A 19,365-nucleotide genomic window follows, 5' to 3' on the forward strand; every position below is an offset into this window, starting at 1 on the left:
GACTAGGATGTAGCAAGTCAGAGAGACAGCTTGTCTTATGTATATGATTATAATTTATTGCTACATTGTTACAGAAAGTGTTCATGCAATACAAAAGAAGAAATATTTAGATGAACTGACATATATGACAATTACAAAAAGCCTTTGTCAGAAAATCAACATTCAGGCTGATTTTTACACATCAGTACATATTCTTGTTGCCTGCTGTGGTATGTTTTCATCTTCTATCATGCCATGTTGAACATGCAGCTGTGAAAACAGCTATGTGTTGAGAGTGAATACCACCAGGACCAGAATCACTATGAGATTTTCACACTCAAATGAGTTGTATTTGTAGGCTCTGTTCATAGAAGGTTCTAGTCATGCCATTAGTTTATCATACGAACAACAGCCATTGATTGGGCTGAAATTGAATTTGTGCACATGATCAACTTGTGATTTCTATGTGGCAAAACATAGGGTCAAATCCAACTGTTATAAGGGTTTAACCTGGAGTTAAAAAAAACAAAAATCAAACAGAACAACGACAATGACAGCTACAATAACTGACAACGCTGACAACATGTAGACCACATCTACTTACCAGTATGTAATCCAATTCGAAGTTTTAACTGATCATTTGGTCGATGTCGAATTTTAAATGAGAGCACACTTCTAAGTAATGCTAATGACATTCTTGCTATTTCTCTGGCATGAAGATTGCCATTCCTCACTGGAAGTCCAGAGGCAACCATATAGGCATCGCCTATCGTTTCAACCTGAAAACATAAAACAAAATGTTGGTGGATTAGTGTAATCAGTAGAGTAGAAGGAAAATACCTTGTGATATTTAGTTATGTCCCTTAATATACAAGTTCAAATCCTGCCAAGGTCAACTTTGGAATGAAAGATATTTCTCAATATGAAGTCTTGGAATACCTACACAAGTGACTGCCCCCAATGACTTTGTTTCCTCATAACTCATAACATTGGCTGTCTTTTGATGAAATTTTCTGTGTGGCTGCATTCTAAGTTTGCTTCCCAACCACATGGTTTCGTGTTCAGTCCAACTGCAGGACACCTTGGGCAGGTGTCTTCTACAGTAGCCACAGGCTGGCTAAAGCCTTGCGAGTGGATTCAGTAGAGGGAAACTGAAAGAAGCCTATCGCATATATGTGTGTGCGTGTTTGTCACTGCTTGACAACTGGTGTAGTTTGTTTACATCTCCGTAACATAGCGGTTAGACAAACAAAAAAAAAAACGAAAGAATAAGAAGCAGGCTTGAAAAATGTAATGAGGGCAATTCGTTTGACCTAACATACTTCAAGATGATGCCGTAGCATGGCCGCAGTCTAATGACTGAAGCCAGGGAAAAACAAAACCGCTTTTAAATGGTGTGCATTGCAATCATATTGCAATTTTGCTGTTAAAATTTTTTCAGGAGTAGGAGAGAGAAGTTTTGGATAATTCACACGAGTGGACTTTGTTTCCTCACAACATTCAGGAAACCGGTGTTTTTTCAATGAAATTTCATTTTAGAAAATATCCATTCTTCTAAAAGTTATGAAGAAATAAAGTTGTGATTCGGGGCACATTTGTGTAGGTATACCAAGTCTTGAGCCTATGTTAGAAGTAATTGTAAATTTTGTTATTGAGCTACGCAGAAAGTCGAGAAAATTTTTGTTAATTTAGTCTTGAATTCATTTAGTTCGGCCATAAATCAAAGAAAAACGACAGTGGATTCTATGGGATTAAGTAAAAAAAGGAAAAAAAGCTTATATCAACAGGTAAATTAGCAACTTGAATAAAAAAAATACGGCTGTCTCGTAATTTCAACTTTTTTATGTAAATATTCCCGGCTAAATTTGGAATGTTTAGCATTATATTTGTAAAATACATAGCCGGAAAGAAGAGGCTGTCGAAAACTCACATTACTTCCTCGAAATAGAGGAGATATAGATACCTTTCTCTGTAATCTGTAAAGCAAACAGACGACCTATTTGAAACTATGTTAACAAGGAAGTTCACTTTTTCAAAGCAAGGTGTGGTAGGAGGGTAGCTATGACAAATGTAACAGTGACATTGAATTTGTCGGCTGCCTCATTGAATTTCATTTTGAAGGGCAAAATTCGTTTCTTTTTTTTTTTTTTCTTTTTGGTTTTGCTACTTTTTTTTGCACGAGAAAATTGTAATATTCTTTCGTTATAAGTAAATAAAATGGTCGATAAAAATCGTGAAGGCGCAAAAGTGGCTGTGTGGTAAGTAGCTTGCTTACCAACCACATAGTTCCGGGTTCAGTCCCACTGCGTGGCACCTTGGGCAAGTGTCTTCTACTATAGCCTCGGGCCGACCAAAGCCTTGTGAGTTGATTTGGTAGACAGAAACTGAAAGAAGCCCGTCGTATATATGTATATATATATGTATGTGTGTTTGTGTTTGTCCCCCACCATCACTTGACAACCGATGCTGGTGTGTTTACGTCCCTGTAACTTAGCTGTTCGGCAAAATAAACCGATAGAATAAGTACTAGGCTTCCAAAAGAATAAGTCCTGGGGTCGATTTTCTCGACTAAAGGCGGTGCTCCAGCATGGCCACAGTCAAATGACTGAAACAAGTAAAAGAGTAAAAAGAGAGTAAGGAATTAAGAATTGATGACAACCTATAAAAATCAATAACAAAATGAAAATGAAATTTTTTTTATTTCCAAAATTTCAAAGATGGCGGTCGTGGAAGAATAAGATTTACTGCATTTTTGACTCAATATATTTTTTACAAATGTTCACTACCTTAGAAAAGCTACATCAAAACTAAGCAAATAACTTTCTCTAAATGCATTAAAAAAAAAAAAAAAAAAAAACTATAACATATTTAGAACACTATTTCAGAAAATTATTACCGTTCTCTTTGAGCATATAAAAGACAAATTTATTTGTGACAAAATAAGACGTGGTAAATTTACCTCCTCACTTCTCCAGAATTACATTTGAAAAGGGACTCATACACATTAATATCCATTCTAAGACGTATCAAAATTGCAACAAATATTTAAATTACCTTGGTCAAATAAAAGATGGAATATGGTGTAGTAACGCCGTGCGCATGCGTAGTCTCACGCATGCGTGGAATTCAACAACCAAGCTTTCCCGCTTTGATCGATCTCTTTCTTGCTGGCCAGCGATTGAGCAAGGACGTGTCTAGCTGTCTCTCCATCTTTCGAACTCACGCTAGACAGCTCACATCAATATACCAACGTCCCAACAACCATGTTCTCACACACCGAAGACGTCTCAACAAACAAGATTAAAGATGTATATTTTCCACCTTGAATAAATGTTGTTTGTGTTGATAGTTTGGAGTTCAGCGTTCCGTTCATATCTTAATTTAATATAGGAAAGTCAGGTGTACATCTAATGATGTATAACCCACTTTCCTATAAAGTGGTGACCCCGACGTGATTCAGACACGCAGCCCGCTGAGCTACAATAACAACTATTTCTATATAACTGATAACCAACATTCCTATAAAGTGGTGACCCCGACTAAGAAAAAACGCGGCCATGGATTCTGGACTACCAACCTATAAAGTGGTGACCCCGACTAAGAAACAAACGCGGCCATGGATTCTGGACTACCAACCTATAAAGTGGTGACCCCGACTAAGAAACAAACGCGGCCATGGATTCTGGACTACCAACCTATAAAGTGGTGACCCCGACTAAGAAAAAACGCGGCCATGGATTCTGGACTACCAACCTATAACTGGTGACCCCAACTAAAGAACAAATGCGGCCATGGAGACTGAACTACCAAGCAACGATGACCACCAACATCTCCAACCATAGTCAACACGACTTACTATGTACACCAAACTAAATTACCGCGGCAAATCTCTCTCTTCGATTCTATTAGGTGACTTAGCTTCACCACGATAATAAACAGACAAGAATTACAGCCTGCGATACTTCCAATTGTGTACTCAAGAACTTGGTATAAAACTCTCACGTGTACTGACTTTCTATCTGCTGTAATATCTCACATACATATAGACGGCCTGTTTTTTTTTATTATGTTCTTATATGTCGCATTCACACTCTCACATACACATACATCTTTTATGCCACACTAAATATCTCTTGTTATTCATTTTATACGGTTGTGTTTATCATCTTTTATCGTCTCATTACTGGCTATTTATGTTATCGTAGTATAACATATTTGTATATCATCTTTGATATATTATTTTGTGTGTTCGACCGTGCATGCGAACAATTTCCTCTTGGGTTAAAAATCTCATCAAGGTCGACGCTAATGGTCGTACAGAGATTATCTCTGTACGACCATCTGTAAAAGCGTACCTCTTCACCAAGCAGCCTTTTCGCCACCAGCTTCGTTCAACCAAGATTACCACCGCGACGACAACAACTACTACTACCAACTACAAGCATTCCCCCGACGTCGCCAAGTTTCAACAGGACATCATTACCACCACACATACAGAACACAGCTATATTACAGTTCCTGCGCCAACGTTTTCTCCATCAATGTACTGTCTACCACAATGTCGTGCGCCAACAACCCCACCACCAGGGACACACCATATTGCATGTTTTTCTTTCATTCCTTCAATTTGTACATTGCATGCATGTATCACACGAGTGTACATTTCATTTCTCTCATTTTCTTTGTGTGTGTTTGTGCTACATCTTGTGGGTGGTTTTCAGTGGCCATCCTGCCTCAGGCGTTCCAAAAAAAATTATATTATCGTGCGTTCCACACTGGCGAGGGGTGCCCTGTAGTAATAGCGTGCGCATGCGTAGTCTCACGCATGCGTGGAATTCAACAACCAAGCTTTCCCGCTTTGATCGATCTCTTTCTTGCTGGCCAGCGATTGAGCAAGGACGTGTCTAGGTGTCTCTCCATCTTTCGAACTCACGCTAGACAGCTCACATCAATATACCAACGTCCCAACAACCATGTTCTCACACACCGAAGACCACCTTGAATAAATGTTGTTTATGTTGATAGTTTGGAGTTCAGCGTTCCGTTCAATTCCTAATTTAATATAGGAAAGTCAGGCGTACATCTAATGATGTATAACCCACTTTCCTATAATGGTACATGATATGAAATTAAAGAAACTTGACTAAATCTAAAATCTCTACATAAAATATTCTCCATAGTTTTTTGTTTTTTTTTACGATCTGCTGGAGTGGCTTTCTTCAAGATATATTTACGACCATGCAGTTACAGAGAAGAAATTATTGAAATTAGTCATTATTCGTTTTGTCCCAACTTAGACATCGCTTTTGTAAAAATTGAAAATTATCGTGTGCGAAAAAATTGACCTGGAATCCAACAAAGAAAAGAATTTTGATTGTTAAACACCAAGAATTATCTAGATATTTTTATTAGCAACTCCAATGACAATCGGGTCAAAATTGAGGAAAATTTTCTTGAAAAAAAAAAAACCGGACACCTGACTATGTTTTAAACTCTCTGAACTTCAGCTGACCAATTTTTACTTCCTAAGATGATGCACTCGTACAAAACGATGATGCAATACTTTCGGGTTCAGTTTAATAAGAATTAAAGCTTTCAACCAAAGTACTTGCAAAAAGGGTTGACAATTGACCTAGATAGTGTTATTAGTTCCACACAGACCGATGCGATTTCCAGGTCTGCTGAAGATAATCTCCATTCCTGCAATTTGTCATAGAAAGAAATGGCCGTGGATATGACAGACCTGACCATTGCAACTCGATAGCTATCTTGAATGCAACCAGTCCTTTTTTCAATAATTCCTTGCACAATAACACCACTGTTCAGTGGTCATAAGACGCTATACATAGGAAACATTTCTAGCTACGCTCAATCTGTTATGCTTTGAGTCAGTTTAACGTTAGATATGTCAGGGAACATTCTATTGAAACTTGAAGCTCAAAAGAGCCGTGTCTGCATATGCGGAATAATGCTGTCATGTCATTGGGCTCCTCGGAAATCGAAGTGATCAGTAACATACTAAAGTAATATAAGGTGGGGGGGGGGATCTTTTCCCTTTGGCCCGGCTAAAAGGAAAAGATCCTAAGGTGGTAACAACAGCAGACATTAAAACAAGACAGTATGCTTAAATTCAGTTTTGGGAGACGTCGGCCAGCGCCTATCCGTGAGGCAAGGGGCCAGTTATGGTGCTGGGGTCTGGTTCAGAGCTAGCTTTCAGGTAGATAAGATTTGGGACGCACTTGCAAGCGACGCGATCAGTTTCATCCTAAAGGACTCTGACAGAGATCTACTGAAAAGTCGTGCACTTTCCAAAATATTATTAGTAATTTGTAAATATGAACGTGCACACCACCCTTCTAAAGCTGCCACATTACGAAAAAGTGCTGACAGTAAAAATAAAAGCATTTTTTAAAATGTAACACATTGAACGATTTCATGATAGTTCTAAAGAAAAAAATGATGTTATATTTACAGAAAATATTGCTTTCAAGTTTTGGCACAAAGCCAGCAATAACCGAGGTATAGGTCGGTTAGATCGACCCCAATGCTCAGCTGGTTTATCGACCCCGTAAGGATGAAAGGCAAAGTCATCCTCGGCGGAATTTGAACTCAGATGGACGCTGCTAAGCATTTTGTCCGGCATGCTAACGAGTCTGCCAGCTCGCTGCCTTCAAGGATGCTACGTGATCGCTCGACCAACAAAGACCAAGCAGGTAGATCTACTGCGAATTACATCCTACTGTCTTAGGAAAGCAAGGAATATAACGAAGGATATTTTCGCTTTAAGACCACAAAGTGGAAGTGAACCACACGTCCATATCTCCATAAATTTTCGTACATACTCAGCAATGCTTAGATCTCCGTACTATCTTCCAAATGAAATATTTTGGCTTTCATATTTTAGTATCTACTTTAATAATAATACTCTTGTGTATTTCTCCGTCACAACATATGAATGAAAAAGGAAGGGGTGATAGATGAATAAGGAAGGATGGGGTGACGGCAAACTGATGGGATGATGAACATTCAACGCTGACAAGAAAAATCAAACAGCGTTTCAACTCTGTGTATGTGTGTGTGTGTACAAGGGAAGTATGTGAACATTGACAAGTGTATTAATTTGATTTACCATCCATATTTATATATAAAATACTACAATTAGCCGTCATCTTTGACGGCACTAGGTCAGCTAGTTAGTAATAAATCATCAAGGCTTTACATATTCAGATAGATCATAATCATTTTCATTTCACAATAAATCACTCGAGTTGTTCATATTGAATCATTTGGACTTTATTGTTCATTATACTGACAGATCAAATAATATTCGCTGACATTCAATGTTGAATATTTTACTTTCACTTTGTGTTCTTAAAGCTAATGATTTTTGGCAACAAAGTCCTAGTTACACAATACCAAAAGGTAGGTTATCATCGACACTTTACGTACTGAGTTCAAATTCTGCATAGGTCATCTTTGCCTTTCGTCTCTTCGGGGTCAATATAGCAAAGTACCAGTGAAGTATTGGAATTAATGGCATCGATTACACCCTTCCCTTGAAGATTTCTGGCCTTGTGCCTTTGTTAGAAAGAATTAAACAGCTGTGATGGTGTGCCTTGCCATCTCAGAACGTCTGCTATAATATTCCATCCACAACTGTTGTATTACCCGAAAGGGATTAATATTTATGACTTTGCTTTCTTCGGTTAGTGTGCGGCCAAGGGCCTTGTTTCAGTGGGGTACAAGGGGAGGATTCCGCCCCCACTCACTTTTTCAGCAAAGGGGTACAAACCATCTTTTGTGCCCCCTACTTTTTCCCAATTAAAAAGAACAAAGTACTACCGTCAATCTAAGTGGTGTATTGCATAGTGTCAAACTGGTGCGGGGGGGGGGGGACTAAAAAAAAAAGGTCTACGCAGTGAAGAAATATTTCAGGAGCTGTTCAATACAGCAGAAGAAATGATTTATCAACTTGATATTTCACCTTTGGAGCAACCCAGGCAACAAAAAGTTCCTAAAAGATACCAGGAAGGTAATGCATTAAAATAATCAACATTGCACTGTTTTGGATATCATTGCAGAATACAGTATGTGGATACTGCAATAGCAGATTTGAAAGATTCTTTTTTTTTTTTTCTCAGGATTTAGCAGATACTCTTTTACTTGTTTCAGTCAGTTGACTGTGGCCATGCTGGAGCAAATCGACCCCAGGACTTATTCTTTGTAAGCCTAGTACTTATTCTATCAGTCTATTTTGCCGAACCACTAAGTTACGGGGACGTAAACACACCATCAGTTGTCAAGCGATGTTGGGGGGACAAACACAGACACACAAACATACATACACACATATATATATATATATATATATATATATATACATATATATGACGGGCTTCTTTCAGTTTCCGTCCACCAAATCCACTCACAAGGCTTTGGTCGGCCCGAGTCTATAGTAGAAGACACTTGCCCAAGGTGCCACGCAGTGGGACTGAACCTGGAACCATGTGGTTGGTAAGCAAGCTGCTTACCACACAACCACTCCTACGCCTATGAGATGATGAAAAAATTGAAAAGTTTTGTGCTGAAGTGATCATGCAGTATCCAGAGCTTGATGAATTTTCTTCAAGGAACAAAATATTTATTTATGGAAATGATCATAGTGGATCATCTCTCTTGGAACATCGTAAAATATTCAGTGAAATGCAACCAGAAGTTCGTCGTATGTATCGATACACGAAAAATGGAAGCAATCTGAACAAAATTAAGTGACGCTGGTTTTGCGAATGAGAAAGACTAGATCGCTTGTTTGCAAATGCTGAGTAAGGCGCGGGAGTGGCTGTGTGGTAAGTAGCTTGCTTACCAACCACATGGTACCTGCGTGGCACCTTGGGCAAGTGACTTTTACTATAGCCTCGGGCCGACCAAAGCCTTGTGAGTGGATTTGGTAGAGGGAAACTGAAAGAAGCCTGTCGTGTATATATGTATCTGTGTGTATATGTTTGTGTGTCTGTGTTTGTCCCCTCAACATCGCTTGACAACCAATGCTGGGGTGTTTACGTCCCCGTAACCTAGCGGTTCGGCAAAAAAAAACTGATAGAATAAGTACTAGGCTTACAAAGAATAAGTCCTGGGGTCGATTTGCTCGACTAAAGGCGGTGCTCCAGCATGGCCGCAGTCAAATGACTGAAACAAGTAAAAAAGTAAAAGACTAATTGCTCAAGCTACTTTCATTGTTTCCAACCAGTTCTTGTGAAGCTGAAAGATCTTTTAGCACTCTGCGGAGACTCAAAACTTGGCTGCGATCGACCATGACTCAGCAAAGGTTGAATCATATTCTAATATGCCACGTTCACAGAGATGTTTTGAAAAAGATTAGGTGTGAAGAAGTTGCTAAATTATTTATTGACAGCAATGATGCAAAATATAATACATTTAGAAAGTTCTAAAAGTCAATAAATTTACTTGCTCTTTTTTAGTTTATTTGATATAGTAAATTCTTTTTAAGCTTATTTCTTTTTATACCTGAACTTCATTTTGAATGTATAAAATTTAATTAGCCTAATATTTTACGTATGTGATAGGGTCCGGGAAAGGCACCATAAGAATCAACAAATGTTGGTTCCCCCCCCCACCACCACCACCACTATATATTTTCAAGGCAACAGAGACGCCTGTGTTCGGCACACACACCAGAATATATATACCCAAACGTGACAAAGCTGAATTTGTCCAACAATATCCATACAAACTGGAATCAATTAATAATGGACGTTGTTGAAACTGGAAAAAAAAAAGAAGAAAAAATGAAGAATAGAGTCGATTAATATTGCAACAGCAACAAATTACATTTTCTAATCTTTCTAATAATGCTGAAAGGGGTTTTTAGTAAAACGAGCGGACATGTGTAACATATTCCACTATGTTATTCCACCGCTTCTCATACATTGCGGTAGTGGAATGGTTATAATAGTCACGAGGCCTATAGCGATGCAATTTATAGGTTTCGCTGACATCTTTATAATTAGTGTTCAAATTACGTTTCTCTAATTAAACCTGAAGTTACTTTTTATTTGAATTTTTCCTTTTATATAATTTGCGTATATTTTTGAAGGTGGCGGGCAGCTAGAGAAAGTGGCTGTAACTATAGAAACATAACTTGTCTCGTGTGATATAATAACTGAATTTTGGGTAGAAATATTCTATTTCAGTGTTGATATTTACTGTGTCTGGTTGTATGGTTTATTTGAGAGGGAATGTCAATAGACATAATGGACAACAGTAGTTAGCATGGTGGTGATGAATGACACATAGACAATAGATGAGAGTGGTATACCGACGATGCGAGGAGAGGTGGGTGCATGTTGAGAGAAAGAGAGAGAGTAATATAATATATATATATGAACAAGTGCGAGTGTGACAGACAGAGGCAAGAGAGAGAGAGAGAAAAAATGTGTATGTGAGACAGCGTTAGAGAACAGGCGAGGAAGGTGTGTGTGTACATATACACATAGAGAAAGAGAGAGATAGACATGGAGCGATAGATACAAAATGAGAAATAGAGCGAACGGGAGAAAGAATTGAGATGAGAGAGAGAAAAGGCTGGATAAGACGCAGCGTAGGCGGGAAATGAATGGTAACTTTAAAAAGTTGAATTGGAGTGCACGGTGACTTGGTTGACGATATATAGAAAACGAATAAAAACCAAAACATAGTTAACCCTTATTTTACCTACTATATAAATAGTATATGAATTATTAGCCAATTAAAATTACCTTGGTTACAAAAATACTAACACAAATCTAATTAAATAAATAGCACTGTTGTCAGAAGGGTTATGATATACAGATATAAAACCTAGCTTGGTCTAGACGGAATTTGGATCACACACGCACGCACATACACACACACATATTTTAGTAAAATATCATTTACCAGAGATAGTATTCAAACTTTGTGTATTATGAGTATTTATAGACATATTCGTAACCCTTTTTTATTTCAATAACCAGCAAGGGACCACGTCGACTAGATCGACTTGATGTTGATTAATTGTCTATAAAATACTTAGTTTATTAGATACTAGCAGAGGCACCCGGCGTTGCCTTGGAATGAAATTGTTCCTTATAGAGGGATACATTTTATTCTCCAATTGGGAAATCACTTCTGAATTCATTATACAACAACAACAACAATAATAATAATAAAAATAATAATAATAAGACCAGATATAGTTATCAAAGATCATGAAGGAAAAAAATGCTTTCTAATTGATGTATCAATACCAGCAGATGACAACGTTTCCCTAAAAGAAATGGAGAAACTTTCCAAATACAAAGACCTGAAAATAGAGATAACTCGAATGTGGAATCTAAAAACAGAAACAATTCCTATCATAGGTTTAATAAAAAAATATTCAGACAAATACATAACAAAAACACCAGGACTTACAAATATATATAACATACAGAAAATTGCACTACTGGGCACTGCACACATCCTATGCAAAACACTTTCAATACAGTAACCATAAAAGCATCACAGCAAACCACAGCACATACCCAAGGCACACAGAGCTGCGCTCGGTAGTGAAGTGAAAGCACATTATAAAAATAAAACAACTGAATAATAATAATAATAATAATAAATGAAAATACAAAGTTTACCAATTTTATGAAGGGAGATAAATTCTATCACATATGTTGAAGGAAATTTCGTATCTGTTTTTTTTTTTATACCAAAGTGATATCCATCTTGGCCAAATACACAGATTAATGGATACTGGAGTGCATCATAAGATTGGTGGGTTGCATTTATCTGTTGAAACTTATTTCCTCTTCCTTGAATAATAATATCTCTCTTCCCATACTTGTCACCTGTAATAATTGCTGCTACTTCATTTGCAGCAGGGGCATTGTAGTGGCCTCTGTGCTCAGCCATAGGTGTTTTGTCTGCATCAGTAACTATCTTGTATTCAGTGGGTGGTGCAGATTCCAGTGCATGCTTGAAGCTTCTGATATAGCTATTGTTTGCATGCATCATACCCTGCAGATCAAAGATTAACTCTTCTTTCAAATTTGGAAGGTTAAATGACCATTGCAAAGCCTACTCCTTGTAATTTACCATAAAATATAGCTGTAAAAACTGAGGATTTTGCCTTCAGTTCGCAACAAGGATCCAATACAATGGTATACTTGACCTTCATATTTAAAAGTTGGCTTCATGTTCTCTCCTCTCATAATATTGCTAACAAAGCAAGGTGGCAAGCTGGCGGAAATGTAAGTACACCAGGCGAAATGCTTAGTGGTATTTTGTCTTTACATTCTGAGTTCAAATTCCACTAAGGTTGACTTTGCCTTTCATCCTTTTGGGGTCGATATATTAAGTACCAGTTGCGCACTGGGTCAATCTAATCGACTGGCCCCTCCCCCAAAATTTTGGGCCTTGTGCCTAGAGTAGAAAAGAATATTGCTACTGAAGGAGGTAATTTGGAAAGCAGAATTAGAATTCCTAATGTTTTTCAAGAAGTGCATGCTCCTTGGTGTGTTTCCTAAAAGCAATGCTTTCAAAGTATCTAGGGGCATGCCAAACTTTGGTAAAATAACCGTTCCTCCACCACAACACAATGTGGTGGTTTTTCTTTCCCATTTATTTCTTTTACAAAAACTGCACTCTTTTAACATTGCTCCAATATCAACCAATTTCTCTGTAGAATAATCCTGTTTTGGATCATGGTTGAAAGCTGATCTTTTCCAAGTCCCCTTAAAAGGTACAACCCTTTTGTCAAACATATTCAGCTCATCTTGTTGATGACGCTTACATCTTTCCTCTGAGGATTAGCATAATATTGCAGCAGCTGTTTGCTCCTGGTTTTCCCATTGATTTCTCACTGACTTATTTTCTCATTAGCAACTCAGGCAGCTTGTCTTTGTCTTGCATTCTTTAAACGTTTTTCTCTTTCCTCTTTTGACTCTTGGCTCTTGCAGATTGCATTTTGTTGATGTAATTGTTCTAACCATTTGTCCCTTGCTTCTTGTGACTCAACTACAACCATTTGTATTAATTTCCAGTTTTGGCACGAGGCCAGCAATTTTGAAGGAGGGTGGGGGTAAGTCAATTACATTGAGCCCTTTGCTAAACTGGTACTTATTTTATTGATCCTGAAAAGATGAAAGGCAAAGCTGATCTCGACAAAATTTGAACCCTGAACGTTAAGACAGATGAAATACCACTAAGCATTTCGTCCAGCATACTAATGATTCTGCCAGCTCACTGCCTTACTACAGCTACTAGTATTTACTACTGCACAATGTAGTCCTAGATACACTTTGTCTGAATAAGAGATGGAACAGTACAGCTGGGACATCTTTTATTGAAAGCCTACTGGATCAGAACTCAGGGTTAATCAATAACTATAACCACAAATGTTTACCACTATATTATATATGAGATAATGTACTCTTAGATACACTGTGTCTGAATGAATGATAGGATGGTCATGGCTGGATCATAGGTCTTCTGGCTCAGAGATGACCCCAGGGTTCATAGACAACAATAGCAGCCAATCTGAAGATTGATGACACCAGTCACATGTTATGGTCTTTAAGTCTAATTGAAGATTATTTCTGATGATTTTTGTCTGTTATGTGTACTTATTTTTTGTCTTCCTATTAAGTATTATTGATCTTTACTGAAATATAATGTTAACTTATCTGATCTGTTGACTTAATTGATCCGTTGACTTAATTGATCTGTTGAACAGGGACTTAACATGGAATTTTTCCCAAACAAATATTTACATTCCATACAAATAAATTTTCCTTCAGCGAGACACAAGGCCACATTGTTGTTGTGATATAGCCATGGGTTAGATTTGATTGTGCAGACCTCCATCATAGAAGAAGACAGATAAACTATTTGAAATACAGGCATATCTCAACTTACTTTGTTTCAAATTACATCTTTTTTGACTTTACATTGTCTTCTTTTTTACTTTTTAAGAAAAGAAAGGAAAAAATAAACCTCAACTCTTCAATTGATTTATCTGACTTTACGTTGGTCTCAGCAAACATAGTTAAAAGCATAAAAATAAAAATAAAAAAAAATCTAAAAATTAATACTGAAGTGGAAAATTGAATAAAAATGCTTGTGAAAATATGTACAAATGGTTTATTAAAACAAATATTAGCTTATAAATCTTTTAAAATGTTTTTTAGTGTTATGTAATTTTTCGAGTAAAATCACATGTCCTGAAACCAGTTAAGGTATGCCTCTATTTGCCTACTGTTTCCTGAAAGTCCTCCTACTGCATAGAGATTCCGTTGATGGCTCAACAAAGCAACATTTTACAGTGAGGTACAGAGGGACAGAATCAACTTCTTTATATTATTTAATTCTTTAGTGGCCACAGTGGGCTAAACATAGATGGGAAAAACAAGGACAGACAAAGGATTAAGTCGATTACATCAACCCCAGTGCGTAACTGGTACTTATTTAATTGACCCCGAAAGGATGAAAGGCAAAGTTGACCTCAGCGGAATCTGAACTCAGAACGAAATACCGCTAAACATTTTTCCTGGCATGCTAACGATTCTGCCAGCTCACCACCCTTCTTTATATTATTGGCACTTATTTAAGGATACAGAAGTTCCCTTTCTAGCCATGCTGTTTCAAGTTCGGTGAGCATAGGAAGAGTTTTTGGTTTTAGTCCCCAAATTTAAGTTATACATTTTCCCAGGTCATTATATTTGGATAATTTCTCTCCTTCATTAAGAGCAGCATTATAAACTGTTGGGATTGACACATCATTTAGGAGGGATTTCTTTCCTTGATGATCTTTGATGACAATATCTAGTCAATTAGCCTCCATCTCTCTATATGTGTGGATTGGCATATTCCAGAATTTGGCTGTTTCAACATACTCAGAGGCCTTGTCTGTTGTACACACTGTGTATTTTAATTTACTAATTCATCATCATTATTAATATTATTGGTAGGTTTAGGCATGATTGTATGCCTCCAGGTTCAATTCCACTGCATAACTCTTGGACAAGTATTGTCTACATTTGCAACAAGTTGATCACTATTTTGTCAGACAAATTTGAGAAATAGAAGATGAACAAGAGCTCATCATGTATGTATTACGCACACACACACACACACATACACACACACACACACACATATGTGTACGTGTGTGTGAGTACATATATAAGTGTATGTATGTATATATATATATATATATATAAACATACATAAATGTAGATATATAATTGTGTATGGAACAGCCATGTTGAAGTGGCAACAAACATTACTTTCCAGTATTGTTACTACTTGCATTTCTTATAGAGATTTTAGAACTAGCTACTTTGCTTGTTGCAAGATCAGTGGCCAAATGTCGCTTATTCTTCTATATATTAAGGCTAAAATGAATGACTGCCATGTCTAGCAGAATGGTGTCCAGTACTGAGGAAGGGAAAACCCCTGAAACCAGACTGGTTTACTGGTCCTATCAAACTGCTAGATGGTAGGGGTTCGCTTCCTGTCAATAACCAGCTGGAGAAGATATTTTCCTGGAGCTAACGTAGTTCCATATGGAACAGCCATGTTGAAGTTGCCACGAACATAAGTCTATATATATATATATATATATATATATATATATATATATATATATATATATATATATATATGTATATATATGTATATATATGTATATGTATATATATACATATATGTATACATATACATATATGTATATATATATACAGATATGTATATATATATACATATATGTATATATATATATATATATATATATATATATATATATATATATATATATATATATACATTGTAAAGAATAAAAAGTTTAGGAAGGTATAACAATGCAATATAGAACAAAAAATGGAGTGTATACCTGTTGTAACTTGGTAAACTGTAGTCCGATGATATTTCGGGCTACAGTTTACCAAGTTACAACAGGTATACAGTCCATTTTCTGTTCTATATTGCATTGTTATACCTTCCTAAACTTTTTATTCTTTACAAACAATACACAATGCTTCAAGCGAACTACAATACTCTCCTATATATATATATATATATATATATATATATATATATATATATATATATATATATACATACACGTATGTATGTATATATGTATTTGTGTGTCTGTGTTTGTCATCCCACCATTGCTTGACAGCTGATGTTGGCATTTTTACATTCCCACAACCTAGCGGTTCAGTAAAAGACACCGATAGAATAAGTACTAGGCTTACAAAGAATAAGTCCTGGGGTTGATTTACTCCAGCATGGCCACAGTCAAATGACTGAAACAAGGAACCGAAAAAAGGCATAAAAGTTATGTATACACATACACTTGCAGATAGAAGTGCAATTGTATATTGAAAAGTATGTGTATTGTTCTCTTTTATGCCTCATGACTTAGCTGTTCAACAAAAACACATGAAGATATGTTCAAGACTTAAATAAATACTAGAGCACCAACATGCCCACTGTCCAGTTAATGAAACTAGTCAATGAATAGAAGAATGAATACATCTCTACTTACCTTATAGACATCAAACTGTTCAATTGTTGAATCAAACATTGTGTATAAATCATTTAGGAGAGCCACAACCTGGAGATGAAAAACAAGGGAGAGTGAGACATGTCTTTATTATGAAAGAGAGAGGGAATGAGATTGAGAGAGAGAGAGAGAGAAGAAACGTGAGGGAGTGAGAGGGAAAGTGAGGGATAGATGGATATTAATCTGCATACAAGTATATATCATCATCATATCATTATCATCATCATCATCATCATTTAACATCTGTTTTCCATACTGGCATTGGTTGGAGGGTTTGACAGGAGCTGGCCAGCTAGGGAGTTGTCCAGACTCCAATTGTCTGTTGTGGTATGGTTTCTATGTCTGAACACCCCTGTTAATGCCAACCACTTTACAGAATGTGCTGGGTGCTTTTTATGTGCCACTAGCATGGGTACATTTACTCAGCACAAGCATGAGTGCTTTTTATGTGACACCAGAAACTGTAAAGGACAAACCTGTATATATGACAGCAATTTTACTTAGCTTGGCACATCTTCTCAAGGACAGCAAATTGCTTCAACTCCCAGTCCCTTCTCATTTCCTCAGTGAAGCCCAGAGTCTGAGGATACTCTCTCACCACTTCATCCCATATCTTCCTGGGTCCACCCCTCCCACAAGTTCCCTCCACAATTTGAGCTCAGTACTTCATCATGCAACTGTCCTCATCCATACGCACCACTGCAGCTGAACAAGGCAATGAATTGGTTTCCATATTCTGTATATCATTGTTATTTATTGGACATTTACCCTTATCATTTCTACCCTTATTTCTATTTCTACCCTTATTTCTATTTCTACCCTTATTTCTATTTCTACCTTGTCCTTTAAAATAATTGCTATCACGAGTAGCATCCGTGCCATCAGAGCAATGATGGTCCATATTTTGTGCATGATACTTTAATTTCTGTTTATACCCACCTTTGCGGAGTGCTATATAATAATAGTCAGTGTTTCTGTTAAAAATATCCTTAGGAGATGATAAATTAGAAATTCTTCTAGAAATATTGTAAATTAGAAAGTTTTTTTTACAGAACTGGGATGATTACTTCCAATATTTATATACTTAAGATTGGAGTTAGGCTTGTGGTATGGTTCATAGTTGTTAGTAATGAAATTTAGGTTAATATCCAGGAAGTTAATTGACTCATGTTCATTTTCAATTGTTACGGAGAGTCAAAAGTTAAAAAAAAAAATTTCTTCTTATATAGTTCTAATTTTCTACTTGATAGATTTCTGATTGCAAAAAGGGCATCATCCCTATAAAGACCTCTCACAAGTTCAGCAAAATCCCTTCTTAAGATAAAAACAATATAAATACCTACTTAATCTGTAACTTGGGCAGAATCTGCAGAACCCGATTTTGATTTGTCATCATTTTGTAGCTTTCAACACTTTAACGCACACACGCACAAGTACATAGGAATAGTAATGGTTTTTTAAAAAATACACCTGTTGCTAAAACACACATATCTAAGTCTATGAAAGGTTAACCAAAACGGAATGTAGCTCCTTTCTAAAAAATTCTCTCCCCTGACGAAATACCCAAACTACGATATTCAATGGGAACATTTAAATTAATCTAATTTAATTCAATTCTTCAAATTGAATTAATCATGTATGGAAACAGCTGTAGGTGTAAAGAATTTGATGTTATACTGAATGGAATTTGTTCAAATAAATTGATGTCTATATATTAATTTCTCCATTTTCTTTTTCTCATACGAATATATATATATATATATATATATATATATATATATATATATATATATATATATATATGTATGTATAACTATACGTGCAACTGCACTTACTCTGTGCAGCAGAAACATATGTTGGTCATTGTAACCAACTAATTATGCTGTATGACCAACTGTAAAATTAAAAGACAAAATTTTGCTGATGTACCTGTCTCTGTATTCTTTAAAATTGTTTGAAATCTACTCCTGATAATACTCGTAATCCAGAGAAGCAAAGTAAGAGTTACCTGTTGGAACAATTACAGTGAGGTTGCTAATACTTGGTAATTATTGATGCTTAGTACTGGAGAATTTTATATTAACATTATATATATAAAAGCATCTGCATGGTGCTTTTACAAAGCACATGTGTGGTGCCACGTAAAAGTGCCTGTGCAGTGCCATGGAAAAGCATCCAATACACTCTGAAAAGTGGTTGGTGTTAGGAAGGGCATCCAGTCATAGAAACCATGCCAAATCAGACTGGAGTCTGGTGCAGCCCCACTGGCTCGCCAGCTCTGGTCATACCATCCAACCCATGCTAGCATGGACAACAAACATTAAATAATGATGATGATGATATATATAATAGCATGGGTACATGGTCAAGTATCAAGGCAAATAACCTGATCTTCAGTCATGACTATTTAAGTGTAAATTTAAGCCATGTTAAGTAAATGAATTTTACTAATAAATTAAATCTGATATTTTCACTATCAAATTGGCTCCCATACTAACTTGACTCTGGTTTATGTTATGCAAAAATGCCTCATAGGGAGTACATAGAATATTTCAAAGTCCAGAAACTTCTTTTTATAGGAACAATAGCTGAAGATAGAATAAAAAATATTTAAAAAGTTTTATTTTATTTCCAGATTCTAAATCAGGCCATAATTTGTGGCAGTTTGCTGTCAAGTTTTTGAGTGGACACGAATTTGTGATAATAGGTATACACTCATCATTGTTTCATAATATTGAAGAAGGATCTGAAATGTTTTTATATATCTAATATAGATTGATTATTCGTCA

The 19,365-nt window shown here is 36.4% G+C and overlaps 1 protein-coding gene across 1 annotated transcript in view; it reads right to left on the reverse strand.

Annotated features, from left to right (window-relative positions):
- The window catches only part of LOC106867808 (atrial natriuretic peptide receptor 1), an 898,165-nt gene that overhangs the window by 36,331 nt on the left and 842,469 nt on the right, over positions 1–19,365 (reverse strand). Inside the window, exons 18-19 of the mRNA XM_052970159.2 lie at positions 16,559–16,627; positions 584–758 (exon numbers count right to left, since the gene is read on the reverse strand). Of these exons, the coding sequence (XP_052826119.1) occupies positions 584–758; positions 16,559–16,627 (244 nt within the window). The remainder of the gene's footprint in view (positions 1–583; positions 759–16,558; positions 16,628–19,365) is intronic.

The sequence above is a fragment of the Octopus bimaculoides genome, chromosome 8 (genome assembly GCF_046866305.1).
Source record: "Octopus bimaculoides isolate indiv1 chromosome 8, ASM4686630v1, whole genome shotgun sequence".
Lineage (NCBI taxonomy): Eukaryota > Metazoa > Mollusca > Cephalopoda > Octopoda > Octopodidae > Octopus > Octopus bimaculoides.